At 51.4% G+C, this 19,500-nt stretch overlaps 1 protein-coding gene across 1 annotated transcript in view; it reads right to left on the bottom strand.

Annotated features, from left to right (window-relative positions):
- Positions 1 to 11,531: 11,531 nt before the first annotated feature.
- KCNJ3 (potassium inwardly rectifying channel subfamily J member 3) overlaps positions 11,532 to 19,500 on the bottom strand; it is a 29,906-nt gene continuing 21,937 nt past the window's right edge. The window contains exon 3 of the mRNA XM_041467299.1: positions 11,532 to 12,185. Coding sequence (XP_041323233.1) covers positions 11,599 to 12,185 — 587 coding nt within the window. The 3' untranslated portion in view covers positions 11,532 to 11,598. The remainder of the gene's footprint in view (positions 12,186 to 19,500) is intronic.

The raw sequence follows: 19,500 nt of genomic DNA, 5'->3' as shown, positions 1-19,500 counted from the left end.
TGATGTTTGACCTGGGTGAGTTTGAGGTCCCTCCCCACCCGGACCCTGCTGGGATTTGGGAAAGCTCTGGGCGCAGAGCTGGGGTGTCACCCTGCTCTTTTGGGTTCTTCCAAGCCTTCTGATGTTAAAATTCTTGTAACGAACTGTCTCACGCACTTTATGTGAATAATTAATTGCTTTGCATTCTTTTCTGGACAAAACCAGGGGGGCTGGAGGCTCCCAACAGCCTGCAGGGCTGCACAGAGCTCAGCTCAAACCCTGGGCTGGTATTTACCCCGGGCAGAGCCACTTTGCCATGGAAAAATGCAGGTAATGGGTGCTGGAGAGGAAATTGGGATTTTTTTCTGGGTGTACAGGGCTATTATCCTTAAAATGAAAACCAGCCAGTTCCAGCTAATGAGCTCCAGCCCACCCCATGTGCGAGATGAACTCTTGCTAGATAGAGAGCTTTGGTTAATCTTGTAATTATCAGATGAATGAAACGATTCCTAACAGCCTGTAATTTCGTGGTCAAGCAGATAATTGCCATCCCTGCACGAAGCAGGGAAAATCTGCCTTGGTGGAAATCAGCTCTGGCCCCCAGCTCTGAGGGCAGCGGCCTCTCCCCATCCCTGCTCCAGCCTGGCTGCCCTGCAGGGCTCTGGGGAACTCTGCAGGTGACCCCAGTGCTGGGCTGAGCCCCTGCTGCAGGCTGAGCCATGCCCAGCTCCCTCAGGGATCCTGCAGCCCCCTCCCAGCTCCCTCAGGGATCCTGCAGCCCCCTCCCAGCTCCCTCAGCTGATCCAGGTATTTTAATTTTTTGGGGGAAAAAATCCTCAAATTTGGTAATTCCTAAAACCACATTTCCCCCAAAGTTTTGGCAACTGGAAATAGAAAACCAGCAAAGAACTGAGAGTGGAGTCTGAGAGTGGAGTCACTCAGTGCTCTGGGCCCTGGAGGGGGCACAGGGTGGGTTTGGACATCCTGGAGGGGGCACAGGGTGGGTTTGGTGACCCTGGAGGGGGCACAGGGTGGGTTGGGTGACCCTGGAGGGGGCACAGGGTGGGTTTGGTGACCCTGGAGAGCTTTTCCAGCCCCAGGGACTCTGGAAGGGGGTGCTGTCAGGGCTGCTGGGTGTAGCTCAGCAGTGGCTCCAGCCTCCCAGCAGACCCCAGCCCTTCCTGGCGTGGACATCTCACCTTGTGAGCTCTGCAGCTTTGCTTCCTCCTCGTTCCAAGGCACATTTGAAATCCCTGCTGTTCAGGAGCTGCTGGAGGTTTATTTCTCCCTGCACTCTGTGCTTTGACCCAGCTGCTTTGGGTTTCATTAAGCAACTGCTGACTTTCCCCTTATTAACATTTGCTGCTGCTTATAAATAAGAAACGAGGTTCTAATAATAATCACTTTCTTTGCTTAATTAAGGCACTTTCCTTTAAGGACTGCTGAGTGTTTTTGTGCTTCCTGGTTTGTTTTTTAACACCTTGCCTTAATGATCCCGGGGTTTGAGGGATGGCCCCCGGGAGGAGGAACTTTCCTGGACAAATTAGGGGCTCTCTGGGGACAGGAGTGGTGCCAGCCACGTGTGAGCCAGGGCATTAATGACTTGCAGATGAGGCTCTCAGGGAATATCCTGTAATCCAGGCAGGTGATCACAGTGAATCCCAATTCCCAGGGCAGCTCCCTGTTCCTCACCAAGAGCCTGGGAAGGACAGAGCAGGAACAAATGGATCCATCCAAGGGAGGGCTCAGGCTGAGCCATGTGAGCAGTGCAAGGCTGGAGCTCTGCCTGCTGTCTTTGACAGCCCTTCCCACGTTTTTTAATGTCATTCCCTTTAAAACCTCATTTTAAAACTACACCGGCCTCAGAAACAGAGAGAGCTTTAAGGTGACATTTTTATTCATCTCTGCATAAACCCCCAGGGAACAATGGCAAGAGTTAATGTAAATAAGTGTGATGTTTGGGATAAAACCTGCCAGGGAGCAGTTGTTTCTGTGGCTGGAAGAGGAGCAGGAGCATGGTGGTGATTCCTTCTGGGGGTACTGGGCTCTCTCTCTCCAAAGTGACTCAGTTCAGGAAGAGTTTTTGGAGGGTTTTCTATTTGCAGTTGTCAAAACCTTTAGGGAAGTGTGTTTTTAGGAATTACCAAATCTAAGGATTTGCTGCTCTCCCAAAAGAGAAGTACCTGGAGCAGCTGAGGGAGCTGGGAAGGGGCTGGAGAATCCCTGAGGGAGCTGGGAAGGGGCTGGAGAATCCCTGAGGGAGCTGGGAAGGGGCTGGAGAATCCCTGAGGGAGCTGGGAAGGGGCTCAGCCTGGAGCACAGGAGGATCCCCAGGGATCTTTTCCCTCTCTGGAATTCCCTGCCAGGAGGGCACAGCCGGGGGGGTCGGGCTCTGCTCCAGGGAACAGGGACAGGAGCAGAGGGAACGGCCTCAGGCTGGCCCAGGGCAGCTCAGGGGGGATTTTGGGGTACTGGAGATTAGATTTTGGGAACATTTCCTGCCCATCCCAGCAAATTCCTGCTTTGCTCCTAGTGGGATTTACGTGTGGGATTATGAGGAGCCTGGGAATGCTGAGTGCCAACCCTTCTGCCCTTTTCCAGAAGGTATCCATGGAACCCAGCTGGAGCCCCGGGGCAGGTGCCCATCCCTCCCCTCGCCCTCCCGTGCTCCAAGGTGTGTGGAGCAGCTAAAAAAAGCTCCTTAATTAAACATTCCCACCTGTGCCAGATGGACCCCAGCTTCCCGGGGCTGGGAGGGATTTAGGAACCTGGGAAGGGACAGAGGCACAGCCAGCCCTGCTCTGGGGGGATTTGCGGGATTTGGGAGCCTGGGAAGGGACAGAGGCACTGCCAGCCCTGCTCTGGGGGGATTTGCGGGATTTGGGAGCCTGGGAAGGGACAGAGGACGGGGGGTGCCCGGCGATGGGCTGGCAGCAGAGGCACCCCGGGGCTGTAAGGGCAGATTTTGGGGCAGGGATTGGGAATGCTGCTTTTCCCGGCTGGGCGGTGGGAGAAGGGCTCTCCAAGCCCTCTGCAATGGGCTCGGAGCCGCAGCCGCTCGCTCGGGGAATGCGGAGATGCCCTTTCCTGCCAAGGTTGTTTCCATGGCAACCGGAGGGATCTCCGGGAGCAGGAATGGCTCCGCTGCCAGCGCCGGGAATTCTGCCCCGCTCCTCTCCCCGTGAACAGGCAGGGCAGAGCCAGGGCTGGCGGTGACCCTGCAGCTCCAGAACTTTCCTCTCCCATGCCCTGGCCGTGGCCCGCGAGAGAATTGCGGGAATTTGGGATGGAAAAGCTGCGGCCCCATCCCGGCTGATGGCAGGCAGGGCTTGGAGCTGTCTGCTGCAGCTGGCCATGGGATTGCTGGAATAGCCTGGGAGAGCTGGGAATGTTCCGTTCCTGGATTCATCCCTTTTCCCAGTGCCAGAAATCCCTGCTCCCTCCAGCTGCAAATCTCAGCCCCTGTGGCCATCCCTGCCCATTCCAGCCTCCAGAACACCCTGGGGTCATTTAACCAGAGCCAGACCGGCTCCTGCAACACCCCTGAGGATTCCCACCTCCTTTCCCACTACTTTTGTGGGTTTGTTCCCCAAAGGGGTCCCAAACAAACAGGTGACAAAGCTCTGCTGGCTGCAGGTGGGTGCTGGATGTGCAGGGGAAGGGCAGGTGCTCATTAAAGGGCACACCCTGCTGATTGGTTGGAGCTAATTAGTGGGAGTTGTATCCATGTGGGCAGCCAGCACAAAGTTCTGGCGTTTATTGTCCCTTACAGAAGGATTTTGGTGATGTTTTGGGGGTGTGGCAGTGCCACAGTGACCCCGACACTGCCTCCTCAGCTCTTTTTTAGGCAATAATCTGAATTACGGCCGCAACAACTCCTGGCTCTCAAACCTTGGCCGCGGAAAAAACCACTTCCCTCCTGCCCGTGGCTTTTGAAATATGCTTGAACCGGGACTGCTGAAGTGCTGCCTGTAACCGCATCCCATCCCTGCCGGGAATGAGGGATCCGGAGCCATTCCCTGGCAAACGGCTGCTCCCCTCTCCCCTGGTGCTCGGGGTGTGAAAAGAAAGTGAATCACCTGCAAATTCCTGAGGAGCCTCAGCCCGGCTCTGGCAGAGCCTCGGGAAGTAAATCTTTCCCAAAGAGCAGCAGTGAGGTGTCTCCAGGAGCCGGGAGCTCTCTCGGTTCAGGGCTCCTCATCCAAACCCCATTCTGTGCCAGTCTGGGCTCCCGTTATTTGTGGGAATTGCAGGGAATTTGTGGGAGTTTGGCGTGGGGTGGTTTTCCTCTCCCCTTCCAGATGCAATGGCTTTGAACTGCCGGGGGGGTTGGGTGGGAGATTGGGAACTGGGAATTCCTGGCTGGGCTGGAATTCCCAGAGCAGCTGGGGCTGCCCCTGGATCCCTGGAATGCCCGAGGCCAGGCTGGAGCAGCCTGGGACAGTGGGAGGTGCTGGGGGTGGAATGGGTTGGGGTTTAAGGCCCTTTTCAACCCAAACCAGCCTGGGATTCCACACACAAGGTTTTTTTGGTGACATTTGAGGATTTTTTGGGTAAATGCATTTTCGGTGGTGGTCACAGCCAGTGCTGCTCTCCATCCCTGGGCTCTAATTCCAGCGGGTCCCAGGGGAGTCTCCTGTTCCAGCTGGATCCCACATTCCCTTTCCTTAGGCTGTGCTGCAGAACCATCCCCGGGAATGCCTTTGTCCTGGTGTGTACATGAAACTATGGAAACCTATGGAAACTATGGGATGTAAGAGCCAGCCTGGACCTGGGATCCTGCTGAGCCCAAACCCAGCAATCCCTGCCCTGTGGGACAGAGGAAGGGAAAACCTGGGATACAGGATGGAGGGAACAGCAAAAGGGGAAACCTGGGATATGGGATGGAGGGAACAGAAAAAGGGGAAACCTGGGATACAGGATGGAGGGAACAGCAAAAGGGGAAAACTTGGGTTAGAGGAGAGAGGGAACAGAAAAAGGGGAAACCTGGGATGTGGGATGGAGGGAACAGAAAACCTGGGATACAGGATAGAGGGAACAGCAGGAGGGAAAACCTGGGATAGGGGATAGAGAGAACAGAAAATCTGGGATACATGATAGAGGGAACAGCAGGAGGGAAAACCTGGGTTACAGGATGGAGGGAACAGCAAAAGGGGAAAACTTGGGTTAGAGGAGAGAGGGAACAGAAAAAGGGGAAACCTGGGATACGGGATGGAGGGAGCAGCAGGAGGGAAAACCTGGGATCTGGGATGGAGGGAACAGTAGGACAGAAAACCTGGGATACAGGATAGAGGGAACAGAAAACCTGGGATACAGGATAGAGGGAACAGCAGGAGGGAAAACGTGGGATACAGGACAGAGGGAACAGAAAACCTGGGATAGGGGACAGGGAAGCAGGAGGAGGGGAAAGCTGGGACCCGGTGCCTCTGTGCTGGGAGAAGTGGGAGTCCAGCAGCAAATCCCCTTTCCAAACCCTCATTCCCTAATTGGAGCCGGCTCTAAGACCCAAATGGCCGTGGATTGCAATTATCCAGGGAATTGAATGATGGAACAATAGACCCGTGGGCTGGAGGGGCCCCGAAGGACCTTCCGGGGGCGCTGCCGTTGTCCTGCTGCCGGCTCCTTTCCCTGGTTTTCCGAGGCTTCCCGGGATGCAGGCAGCTCTGTCTCTATAGAAACGGGACCCGGGCTCTGCTGCAGTCGCTTCTCCAGGGTTTCATTGCAGAAACGTTGGGAAAATTAACGGCAGGAGGAGGAGAAAATGAGGGATAAGGAAGGAGCAGTTGGGAAGATTTCACGTGTTCAAATTTGGGGTTGTTTTGCCCTCAGAGGGAGGGGAAAGGAGGAGGAATGTTATGGGTTCTGTAGGTTGAGTTGACATTTAATGTACGTGGAAGAATGGGAGTGTTTAAATTGCTTTTGACCCAAAAATGGGTCAAAGAACCGGAGTTGGATGGAAAATAAACACAAATTTATTGATTTATTTGGGAGTGTCAGTCCCAGACAGATTGACCTCCCTGCTGTCGGTGCTTTCCTCTCTCTGTAGACAAAATCTAAAGGTTTCTTTAGTGAAATCCTTGATTTTGATGTATCTGTTCTTATTTAAGGTTTATTATCCCGTGGGTTGTTCGGAGAACCATCCGTGGCAGAATTCCTGCCCCATTCCCCCAAGGGCTGCATTCCATAGGGAATTGGGTCACAGTTCCACAGGGAATTGGAATTCCACAGCTCCCAGGGTAACTGTTCCCTCATTCCTTCCTCCTTGGGAGCAGATTCCATATGAAGGTACATTCCTCTGGTTGAAATTCCAAGGATCTCATTCCAAAGGGTGGCTTGCCTACTCTTTGGGCTGGATTCATCTCTTTTTAGTGCATGATTTAGCAAGTGCTGGAAATTCTCCTCCGTGCTCGTGCAGCCTCTACTTCCAAAATATCCTGGAAAAAGGCTGGAATGCAGCATTCCAGCTCTGCCAGGAGCAGGGCTGTGTGGGAAGGGTTGTACAGGAACAGAGCCACTCCTGAATGGAGTGGAAAAGAGGAATAAAACCCAGGAGGTTTGTACTGCTGGAAACGACTAATTGAAAGAAAAACAAAACAAAACAAAAACCAAAAAAAAAAAAACCAAAAAAAAACCCCCAAAAACAAAACCAAACCAAAACAAAAACAAACAAAAAAAACTCCAAAAAAACCCCCCACCTTTCCCAAGCATTGTCTCCTGATGGAAGCAGGATTTTCCATTGGATTTTCAGGATTTGGCAAGAATGTCTCAAGTAAAGCAGGATAAGTATTTCAGATGTTCAGCCGAAGCTCACTCTGGGAAGGAATCCCAACTTAAAGCCATTCCTTGTGGTCTGTTTTATCTGGAATGATGCTCTGGAACCTTCAGGACAGGGCAGGTCCCATCCAGAATATCTCATGGGAGCAGGAACACTTCAGAATTCCCGGGATAGAGCAGTTTGTCCTCAGCTTTGGCCCTCCCAGATCCGTGGGGATCCAGTGCTGCTGTTTGAAGACTTCTAAAAGCAAACGGAACTGGGAGGAACCATGGGCAGCCCCGGGTGAGATCCCCTCATCCCTCACAATTCCCTGCCCCTGGAAGTGACTGATCCCAAAATCCCGGTGGGAAAAGAGGGATCCAAACAGGAGTCTGGGATGGTGAAGGTTTAGGAGAGGAGAGATGAGGCCCTGTCAGCTGGGATGTGAATCACGGCCGGATAAGAGGGTGATAATTCGGATTTTATTCTAGAGAAATTTCTATTCCAGGATTTTGGATGCTGAAAATGACTTCAGCTCCCTGCAGTGCTTCCAGGTGGAAAGGTTTGCTAATATTCCCGTTTCACCATCTCCTGATTCCAGAGCTCTCCTGGTGGGTGCAGAACTCCCACTGGGCTCTCCCATGGATGTGGGAGCCAAACCAGATCTGGGGGATTCCAGAGCTAAGGACAAAAGGGGAATGGTTTGGAAATACATCCTTTTTTTAATTGAATTCCCTCCCAAATAATATTCCAGCTTTGGAGCCTCCTTTCTCCCTGGCCTTCTTTCCTGGCTGTGTAGGCACCTCTGGGTTTTCCAGCCCCCAATGGGATCATTCTGGTTCCACAGGACTGACATAGGAAAGCACCTTGGATTTCCTTTGTTCCCTTTTCCTCACAGGAATTCCTGCCACCAGGGCTGAGGAATTGTTCTCTGTGCTGGCACAGCCCGGAACTTCCTCAGGAGGTGCTGCCGGAGGGATTTTCATGGATGCACGCCATGGTTTCCTCCATGGATCACCCCAGGTGTTGGATTTTTGGTGTGGGTGAGGGAGACCTGCGGGAAAGCAGCCGCTGAAGGCACCAGGACCTGAGCGGCTCCGGTGCTCCATCGCCATGGAAACGAGATGCACACCGGGCCATGGATACAGGGCGGATTGCAGCCGCAGCTCTGGAACAGCTCCTGGCAGCAGCACCGAGGGGACAGCTGGGAAAAGGTGGGAAAAGGTGGGAAAAAGTGGGGAAAGGTGTTTCCATGGGCAGCCCATCCCAGCATTCCTGGAGGGTGATGCAGCTGAGCTGTGGGATGGAGCAGGAGGATTTTATTGTCCATCGGGGGAGGGCAGGGACAAGGAAAATCCCCGAGGTGATCCCACAGAGAGAATCCCACAGGGTTTAGGCTGGAAAAGCTTCCAAGAACACAGAGTCCAACATTCCCAGCAGTGCCATGTCCCCAGTGCCACATCCACAGGGCCCTGAAATCCCTGCAGGGATGAGGACTCCACCTGAGCACCTTTTCCTGAAGGAATTTCCCCAAAATCCCCCCTGAGCTGCCCTGGGCCAGCCTGAGGCCGTTCCCTCTGCTCCTGTCCCTGTTCCCTGGAGCAGAGCCCGACCCCCCCGGCTGTGCCCTCCTGGCAGGGAATTCCAGAGAGGGAAAAGATCCCTGGGGATCCTCCTGTGCTCCAGGCTGAGCCCCTTCCCAGCTCCCTCAGGGATTCTCCAGCCCCTTCCCAGCTCCCTCAGGAATTCTGCAGCCCCTTCCCAGCTCCCTCAGGGATTCTCCAGCCCCTTCCCAGGCCCAGGTGATCCCTAGAATCCCCCAGGGATCCATGGGAAGGGCAGCAAGGTAATTTTATTAAAGTGACAAAAGCGGGGGGACAAGTGACAAACCTTAAAACCAGCCCAGTTTGGGCCAGTTTAACAAAGCTGGAGATAAAGCCGAGCTTTGCAGCCTTAATCCAAGATTTGGGTTTACTGCAGAACTCAATCCAAACTTGAACATTTATCCAGGGAGACACTGCATGCCCAAAAACGCTTTTATTTCTTTTATTTCTTTAATTTTAATCGAAATATTTACAATTTCCAGGAGAATCCAAGCGGGAATTCAGCAGGAGAGAACACAGACCGGCTGTGCAATCAATCAATCAATCAATCATTGTTAATTACAGTTCTTTTAAATGAGCAGAAGCAAGGGCTGGGTTCAGATGTTCTTTAGTTAATTAAAATAAAGTGAGCACACCATAAAAATGAAACATGAACACGAGGAAGTCCCTAAAATAAAAATGGACAGGTGGCTGTGCTTGTACCTCAATCCGGCCACAAATCGGGAATTCTGCATCCAGCAGGGATGGATTGAAAATCCAACAACCCCCCCAGCACCCAGACTGGTTTTATCACTGCAATAATTCCCTTAATATTTGCCTTTTTTTGGCACGTTTTCATTTAAAAATCAGAATTTTACAGTTAATCAGAATTTTAATTAGAATTTTAATCAGAATATTAATCAGAATTTTAATCCGAACTTGATGTTTTTATTGCATTAAGTGAGGCTCCTTTTCCAGCTTTTGCCCCACTTCCAGGGGGTTTTTGGAGGGTTTTTTCCATCTCCAGCTCTTCTCCCTGGAATGTTTTCCATTTGATTTCCATTTCCATTTGGTCTCCCTGGGGGAACCCAACTTGCATCTGGGCTGCTGTGCCAGAGTCAGGAAATATAATGGAATAAAATGGCATAGGATAGGATATGGAAAAGAGATAAAAATAGAATAGAATAGAATAGAATAGAATAGAATAGAATAGAATAGAATAGAATAGAATTAGAATAGAATAGAATTAGAAAATAAAATCAAAATAGAATTAAAGTTAGAACAGAGTTAATACAGACTAGAACAAAACCAGCTCAGGAATAAGAATAGGAAACAGAATATATTAAGAAGAGAATAAGAATAAAAATAGATCAAGAATAAGAACAGGAAATAGAGTAAGAGATTAGAATAAATTAAAGTAGGATAGAAAATAGAATAAAATAGAACAGAATTAGAATGGAATAGGAATGAAAATAGAGTAAAGAACAAAGGATAGAGTAGTAATGGGTTAAGAGTCATAACAGAATAAAGAAAAAGAATTAGAATAAAATAGAAATAATAAGAATTAGAATAGAATAAGAGGAAGAAAATAAGAATAAGAATAAGAATAAGAATCAAACCAGAATAAGGAAAACAACAGAATTGGGATAGAATAAGAAAAGAATAAGAGTAAGAAAGATCAGGATAAACCACGGGAAGGAACTCTGGGGCTTGTCCAGCATCCTCGGGAGTGCAGTGACAGTCACACGTTGACACTTCCAGGGACACTGGTGGCTGGGCCAGCTCCAGCAGTGCTGGGCTTCCAAGTCCTCCTTCCATGCCAGCATCTATAAAATCCCAATTTTTTCCTCAAAACCCATCAGCCCTGTCATTAATTATCCAGCAAGGCTGGCATGGCTGCAGGGAGCGCCAGGAGCCAGAGGTGCCCATCCAGGGATGCTCCTCTGCCCACAGCCAGGAGCAGCTGGACGTGATCCCAAGGGTTTCACCCATGGCATGGCACTGGGAGCCCTGCTCCTGGTGGGGTGGGTGCCTTTCCCACCCAACCTCTGACAGTGCCACCCATCCCTCCCTCTATCCCAAACCTCCTCCAAAGGGCCAAACACAGCCCAGGGGTCCAGGGGCACCTCAGCCCTTTGGATTTTGGGGAGGTGCTCCAAAACCTCCAGGCCTCATCACAGAGCCCACCCTGCCTTGATCCAGGTGAGCAAAGGAAACCCAAACACAGCCACAGAGCAACCAACCCCAGCACTTCGACATTCCTCCAAGGCTTGGCTCGCTCTGGAGCCCCCAGGGTGACCTGCAGCTCGGAACAAGGACAAACAGGGCTTTCACCACAAAACCACCCAGGAACGAGGCTTGGGAGCAGGGAAATCCAGGCCCAGAGGGACTGGGGGAATTGGGGCTCAGTTTTGGGGGTGCAGTTCTTCCAAGAGAAGAGCCTGCTTGGCACCACGGGCACATTCAGCTTTTTCCATGGTTGGCTGTTTCAGCAACCAGAGAAATCAAGGACATGCTGCTGATTTTCTTCCACATATAAATCACAAAGATTTTATAAAAATGTTACTAATTGTACCTAAAGTGTGAACTTGAGTCATTTATTTATCACTTTTTGCTCCAGGCTTAGAGAACACAAGTTTCTTTTCTAAACAAAGCCTGATGAAACACAGATATTTATTTTTTCTCCCCAGTATTTTTCCTGGTAGCTTTGACACAGGGAACAACTCCCCCCTGCCCCCCCAAAAAAAAAAACAAACCTGAAAGCAAACTAGAAACCAGCAGTGGATTTAAGGCGAGCAGATTCGATGTGAGGGGTGAACTCAAACACCTCCTTGGAGGAAAAAAAACCACATGCAGCAAACAACTTGAGTGAGCAAATCATGACCCACGTCAGGAAAAAAAAAAAAAAACCAAAACCCAAACGCTTTCAACTCGAGTTCCGCTTACCCTGCAAGTTCCCCGCTCCGTGTTGTCCCTACTCCCTCGGGAATGCAGGGGCAGGAAGGCCCCTCTGCGTGTTTTTCGGGGTACAGAGTATAAATACAGAGGAGTCATGCCACGGACTAGATGCAGAGATTGCACACGATTATTGCATGCGCTGGGGTCCTACATGCCGAGGACGCGGCCCTCGCTCAGAATCCCGCGGGACGCTCCCGCCTCCTGGAGCACCGAGCCCACCCTGGCTCCCCCGAGCCCACCCCGGCTCCCCCGAGCCCACCCCGGCTCCTGGGCGGCCCCGAGCCCCCGGCAGCCCCCGCTGCCCTCCTGGCGGTGCCAGCCGCGTTATGTGAAGCGGTCGGAATTCATTTTGCGCAGTTTGGGCGGGAGGTTCCCCTCCATCCTGCCCCCGCCCCCCGAGAGCTTCTGCAGCTTGGGGGGCAGCTCTGCCACCGACTGGCTCATGGGATCCGACATCATCTTCGTGGTCTTGGAGCCCAGTTTCTCCTCGGAGTTGCCGGGCACCGAGCTGATGCGCTGGAGTTTCATGGGCAGATCGCCCATGCTGTAGGCCTTCTCCGAGGTGGTGGAGCTCATCCTGAGCAGTTTTTTTGGGAAGTCGTCCCTCCCGGTGATTTTCTGCAGTTTTGAGGGCAGCTTTGTGCCCACCTCGTCGAGCCCATCCAGGCACTCCACGGAGTTGTTCCTCTCCTTGCTGTTGCTGACGGCGGGCGGGATCAGGGGCGAGGACATGAGGAGCATCTCCTCCTGCTCCTTCACGCTGTAGGGCGGGGTGGGCACCTCGAACGTGGCGTGGAACTGGGAATAATCCACTTTGAAGAACCCTTCCTCCAAGGAGATCACCGGGAAGAAGCGATGGCCCCAGAGCACCTCGTCCTCCGTGTAGGATGTCCTGGCTTGGCACGTCATCCCTGCAAGGAGAAGGGAGGAAAAGATTCCAGCAGTCCCAGGAAATTGGGGATGCACGGAAATCCTTCAGCAATTCCATCAAATGGATTTTAGGGGTTTAAATGTGTTAAAAAAAAAATAAAGAAAAAAAGCATCATTGGCCTGCCCTTGTTTGGAGGAAATGATGCACCAGGGGAGGGTTAGTTGGATATTAAGGAAAATTCCTTCATGGAAAGGGTTGTCCAAGGCAGTGGTGGAGTCCCCATCCCTGGAGGGATTTCAAAGCCCTGTGGATGTGACACCTGGGGGCATGGGCCTGATGGTTGGACTTGATGACTTTAAAGGTCTTTTCCAACCATAAGGATTCCATGATTTTGGGATTCTACAGCTGTGTGGGGGCATGGGCCAGTGGCCTGATGGTTGGACTTGATGACTTTAAAGGTCTTTTCCAACCATAAGGATTCCATGATTTTAGGATTCTACAGCTGTTAAATCGTCATTCCCAAGGGGAAAGGAGCCAACACCAGCAGAAGGGGCAGAACTGAGAAATTCCCACCTACATTTACCTTTTACATTTACCTACAGACCCTTTCTGAAGGTGCTGCTGCCAAAGGGACACCAGGGCTACCTGAGAAACCTGGGACTAAAGCAGCAGGAGCTGTAAGGGCAAGTGGGACTTGTCAGATCCCAAAGCATTCCTTAGTTATTCCACATTTCCCTCCTATCCATGAACGCACACAAAACCAGCCCCTCATCAGCACATTCCAATCCATCAGCAAGTCCTACAAAATACATTTATTCCTCCTCAAAGGCCTCACCAGCAATCTGCTCCCACATGCATCGCTGCCAGCTCCAAAAGATTAACAGGGAATAAAATCCATGACTAAGAGGCACAACACTGCCCTTCCTCTTCCTCCCACTGCGGAGAAAAGTCCCCTCAAGCACCAGACCTGGCCACCTTGGTGACCCCTGGGAATCAGAGGGAGATGATGTTCATGGATTGCTGAAGGCTTCCAGAAGAAATCCTGCTTTTTTTTTTCCATCATTATTATTATTATTACTATTATTTTTAACCACTCTCTGTAGAAATCTGCAAATAGAATTACGCTGCCATTTGCTCCTCACGCAGCCAAGTGGAAATGTGACATTTGGATTTCAGGAAGCTCCATCCACCTCTGCAAACACATCCCCTGCCTGGCTCGCCAGGAGCCAGGAGAAAAGGAAAGGAACTTGGGAAGGCACAGGAAAAACAACAGCAGGGCTGCAGCGGCGGGGAGCGGGACGGAATGTGACACACAGCCAGGAAAATTCCAGTTTATCCCACTTCATGCTACTGCTGATGGAATCAGTGCTGGTTTTGCTGCTGATCACAAGACAAAACTCTGTCTGTATCCAGGGTTTTTAGCACTGGATGCTGCTCCCACTGCCAGGGAGGCCTCAGATCTGCAGGAGCACAGCCGGAGCCATCCCACAGCCTCACCCAGGATGTATTTTGTGCTTCCCAGCGAATTTTCACCCAGACCCCAGGTGCTCCTGTTTATGAAGTGGAGTGGAAGCAATCGTGTTTCTAAAGGGTTTAGGAAAAACCTGCAGTTCTGAGAGAAATGGCAATTTGAGTGAGTTCCTCTTCCAGCTGTGCCCCTCGCTCTGCAGCTGCTCCATCAGCAGATCCCAGAGCTTCCCCTTGTGAGCCTCAGCCCTGACTGGGACCTCCTTAGGGACTGAACGTGGGATTGCACATCTGCATCCCCATCCACATCTGCATCCCCATCCCCATCTGCATCCCCATCCACATCTGCATCCCCATCCACATCCCCATCCACATCTGCATCCCCATCCCCATCTGCATCCCCATCCACATCTGCATCCCCATCCACATCTGCATCCCCATCCACATCTGCATCCCCATCCCAATTCCCATTCACACCTATTTCCATATCCACGTCTGCATTCCCATCCCTGTCAGCATTCCCATCCCATCCACATCTCCAGACACAGATCCATCCACATTCCCATTCCCATCCAAATTCCCATCCCAGTGTGCATCTACGTCCCTGTCAGCATTCCCATCCCCATCCCCTTCTGTGTCTGCATCCACACCCGCATTCCCATCCCCTTCTGCATCCACATCTCCAGACCCAGATCCACCTGTATTCCCATCCCCATCCAAATTCCCATTCAAATTCAAATCCCAGTCCCCATCCTCATCTGCACTGGCATTCCCATGCCCTGTCCCATGTGCATCCCCATTCCCATCCCAGGCAATGCCATGGCAATGTCCCAAGGGCTATTTCCACCTGCTGCCCCATGGTCCTGCCTCTCCCAGCAGGCTTTCCAAGGAGGAATTCTGTACCCACTATTACCATGGATAAATGCATCAGCAGAATCTTGGGAAAATCAGCCACACATTCTGTCTCATTCCCACATCAGCTCACTGGAAAATATTTGCAGGAATATCATTTGTCTTTCAGATCTATTTATCTCCTTCCCAACAAAGCCAAGGGCACAAATTATTTAAGAGCCTCTCAGGGTGAAGAGCAGCAGCCAATATTCCCAACATTCTTGGGAATACGTGTCAGCCAACAGACAGAGCTGAGAGGTGCTGCCATGGCCAGGACGAGAAATGAACTCCCAGCTTTTCTTCCAGCTCTGCTGCGTTTTCCAGCTTTTCCTTTGTGCTCCGTTCTCCCAGCAACGCCTCAGCCCCAGCTCTGAGCTCTCGGTGTTGTTCTGCTGTTCCACACTTGTATTCCAGCAACAACAGAACCCCACGATGGATTGGGTGGGAAGGGATCTTAAAAACCATCCTATCCCTTCTCATCCCATCCCATCCCATCGACAGGGACACTCCCACTGTCCCAGGGGGTTCCAGCCTGGCCTGGGACACTCCAGGGATCCAGGGCAGCCCCAGCTGCTCTGGGAATTCCAGCCCAGCCAGGAATTGCCCATTCCCAATCTCCCACCCATCCCTGCCCTCTGGCAGTGGGAGCCATTCCCTGGCTCCTGTCCCTCCATCCTTGTCCCCAGTCCCTCTCCAGCTCTCCTGGAGCCCCTTCAGGCCCTGCCAGGGGCTCTGAGCTCTGCCTGGAGCCTTCCCTTCTCCAGGGGAACATCCCCAGCTCTCCCAGCCTGGCTCCAGAGCAGAGGGGCTCCATCCTACACCAGGACCTGTGTCCCCACCACACCTCCTAGAAAGCAGCAAACCCCAAACCCGTGAGCATTTCCATGTTTTCCCACAAAAAGAGCAGGATCAGTTGCACGCTCCCCACCTCTGCCAGCCCTTCTGATAACCACCCCAGGATTATTTTCCATGAATTTTGCTCATGGATATCCCTTCTCCTGGCTCCCAGTTTGCCATTCCTGCTGTTGGCACAGCAGGGTTTTCATTTTCTGAGCTGTTCCCCCCAGCAGGACCCGCAGCCCGCGCTGCTCTGAGCCTCCACCCCCATCACGGGCCTGCTCCCACCTTCCCGAGTCCTCCCCACAATTAATATCCATTTGCAGGATAAATTCCCAGCTCCAGCTTGGGAGCAAACAAGCTGCCTGCAGTGGAATTGTTTATTATGGAATTAAGCAGCCGTTTGTCAAAGGAGGCTTTGGAACGTTTTGTTCCCTGCTCCCAGCTCAGCCCCTCTCACCGAGGGCTCCGCGAGCTGGGAACCAGCAAAGCTCTGCCTGCACACAAATCCCACCTGAGCAGGTACAACAGTTCCAGCAGAAATCCCCCAAAATATCCAGTAAAACCCCTCTCCATCGCTTCAAAACCAGGGAATGCTTTGTGTGCATATGGGGAACCCAGAGGAGCTGGGGCTGCCCCATCCCTAAAAGTGTCCAAGGCCACTTGGATCAACCTGGGGTGGTGGAAGGTGTCCCAACCATCCAATTAAGGATGATCCTTAATCTCCCTCCCAATCCAAGCCATTCCATGACTCTGTGACTCGCTGTCAGCCCAGCTCAGAGCTGCATTCCCGGATTAATGAGGGGGCAGATGGAGGCCAAAAAAAAAAAAAAAAAAAGCCGTAAATAAACGCTTTGACTAATTCCAACCTCTAATAATCCTCCAATTACTTCCAAATTTCCAAAGGGCCCAGATGGAGCTGGCTGTTTTCTAGAGCTCGTCACAAATTGCCTTGAAAAGAATGCCAGCCCTGTTATTTATCCCGTTTGATTCCCGAGGCTGGCCGCTGCCTGGGAAATCACGGATCATTAATCAGCTTTTAACAGCCCCCCCTGCCCTGGGAGAGGCCTCAGAAGCAATTCTGGAACCCAAAGGTTCCCTGGCTCTCTCCCTCTCCAAAGGAATGCCAGAAGTGTCACCTTCAGCTGTTGGAATGCAGTTTGCTGGACACAGGGACAATTCCCAATGGGGAAAAGTTCACCTTCATCAGTGGGAAAGAGGGAATTAATTGGGAATTGCAGCGACTCAGCAGCACGGGGTCCCAACAGCCACAAAAAGGGCATCTCTGTGTCCTAGCACTGGGAGGAAGAGGCATCTCCAGCAGGAATTCCTGGCCAAAAGGCACAAACATCCTTCTTTTTGCCAGGTTTTTACCTTTTTCCTTAGGAAGAGCTCCTGCCCTGCAGGAAAAACGCCCGGAGCTGAGCCAGGGGCTCCTCCCTGTGCATGCTGGGGGGATGATCTGCCTTAAACCTGCAGCTTACCTGTAAAACCTCCAAAACACCGGTGAAAAATTAATCACACAGCAAAGTTTGATGAATTTCTGACAACTGAGCTAATTCAGAACTGTAATTTAAGGCCCGTGAAGGGAAGAGGAAAGCCTGGCTGGGACTTGATACAAAGACATACAACTCTGCTCTTGTAGGGCTGAGGGAGGACTTGCTCCTGCAGGGAAAAGGATTCCCACAGCAACCTCTCCTCTCCCAGGAGTGCAGGGGAAATGATGGAATCTTGGGATGGTTTGGGGCAGAGGGGAAGTCAAGGATCAGCCCTGCCACGGGCAGGGACACCATCCCAGGCTGCTCCAAGCCCCATCCTGGGATGGTTCCAGGGATCCAGGGGCAGCCACAGCTTTGCTCCGAACACAGGGACAGCAGCTGGTTCATAGATGGTAAATGGATAAATGGTTCACCCCATTTATCTAAGAAAAACTGATAAATGGGACAAATGGGATGGATAACTGATAAATGGGATAAATAACTGATAAATGGAATAACTGATAAATGAAAACTGATAAATGGGATAATAACTGATAAATGGGATAAATGGGATGGATAACTGATAAATGGGATAAATAACTGATAAATGGGATAAATGGAATAACTGATAAATGGGATGGATAACTGATAAATGGGATAAATAACTGATAAATGGAATAACTGATAAATGGAATGGATAACTGATAAATGGGATAAATGGGATAACTGATAAATGGGATAAATGGGATAACTGATAAATGGGATAAATGGGATAACTGATAAATGGGATAACTGTAAAGGGGATATCCTGATGTTCACATCTGGAACAGTGACAAACGGCAAATGGGATAAATGGAATAACTGATAAATGGGATGGATAACTGATAAATGGGATAAATGGGATAACTGATAAATGGGATGGATAACTGATAAATGGGATAAATGGGATAACTGATAAATGGGATAACTGTAAAGGGGATATCCTGATGTTCACATCTGGAACAGTGACAAACGGCTGAGATCTGCAATCAGCCAGAAAATGGGGGCACAAAGGGGGCTCAGCCCCCAAACCAGGAGGGTTTCAGCTCCCAGGCTGTCCCTGTGCCCTGCACTGCTTTTCCTTGGAAGTTCAGTGGCAGCCTGGGAAGTGCAGGGGGGGCTCCTGTGCAGCACAGACAGCGTGGGGTGCAGCCCCAGCACCTGCAGCTCCCTGGGAACAGCAGCCAGCAGCTGTTCTTGGCACCAACATTTCCCCAGCACCAGCACAAGGCTGGTCCCTGATTAAAGTGATGATGGCTTGGAGTGCTCCAGAATGTCCTGGCAGTCCTGGCCAGGGAGCTGGGAATGTTCCCCTGGAGAAGGGAAGGCTCCAGGCAGAGCTCAGAGCCCCTGGCAGGGCCTGGAGGGGCTCCAGGAGAGCTGCAGAGGGACTGGGGACAAGGCATGGAGGGACAGGACCCAGGGAATGGCTCCCACTGCCAGAGGGCAGGGATGGGTGGGAGACTGGGAACTGGGAATTCCTGGCTGGGAGGATGCTGAGGCAATTTTTTCATAAAACCCATTTTGGTTAAAGATAAAAAAAATACAGCATTTCCTGCAATGGAAGACACAAAATGTGTCCTAAAGGTACCAACCACAAAACCCCTTTATGAATCCATGAAAACACCACAGAATCCCAGAATTACTTGGGTTGGCAGATGATTAAAGACCATCTAAGTCCAACCCATGGGCAGGGACTCCTTCCATTATCCCAAGCCCTGTCCAGCCTGGCCTTGGGCACTTCCAGGGATCCAGGGGCAGCCACAGCTGCTCTGGGAATTTGAATCCCTGGGAATTCCAGCACACTCAGATTTAACACATGAAGTCTGTGTGCAAAAGGGAGCCAAGATGATCTCCAAGATCCCTTCCAACCCAAACCATTCCACCACCCCATGCTCCCGTGGCTCCAGCCCACGCTCCTGTCTGTCAGACATGGTTTTATCCCAAACACTTTATTTCTCCTCACCCTGGGGAGCGATCCAGGCTCCTGCCCTGCTCCCCAGTTCAGCCAGGTTGTTTATCTCCATTCCATAAATACCTCCTGCGTTATCCCCACTGTCCTCCTGGAGCATTCCTGACATTTAAACAGAGCCGTGACACCAAAGCTATTTTCCTTATCAGCCAGGCCTCTTCCAGGGGCACTTTTTAATCCTCACACCCCCGGATTTCCCTGGCACCCTCAGCAGCTCATCCTGGTGTTTGCCAGGACCATCCTTAGCCCAAATCACGGCAGGTTTCCAAAATCCCACGGAAGCAGCACAGGAAAGCACGTCCTGCTCCTGCTCCCACATCCAGGGACACAACGGGCTGCTGGCAGGTCAGGAATCTCCTTTTTTTTTTGGTACCAAAAAAAGAGGGGAAAACGAAAGTTTGGCAGCCTCCAGGGCTGCCCTTCCAGGCCTGGAGCAGGGCTGTCCATCCTTTGGGAAAAGCAGAGGCAGGAGCAGTTATCTGGATCAAACGTTCCGTGCAGTAACACACATTCCACGCAATAATTAATCCTGGCTGAGAATCTGCCCTGCTATTTTTATCCTCTCTTGATTTTTTTTTTATTTTTTTTTTTTTTAATCCCAACCCCAGGCTCCGCTCCTCTTCCCTGCGGCCGGAATACGTCAGGGCCCATCCCAGCTCCTTCCTCGGAGC

This window comes from Pyrgilauda ruficollis, unplaced genomic scaffold (assembly GCF_017590135.1).
Source record: "Pyrgilauda ruficollis isolate IOZ18807 unplaced genomic scaffold, ASM1759013v1 scaffold205, whole genome shotgun sequence".
In the NCBI taxonomy this organism is placed as follows: domain Eukaryota; kingdom Metazoa; phylum Chordata; class Aves; order Passeriformes; family Passeridae; genus Pyrgilauda; species Pyrgilauda ruficollis.
Note: the sequence above shows the minus strand (reverse complement) of the source record. Positions and strands in the feature narration are given on the sequence as shown.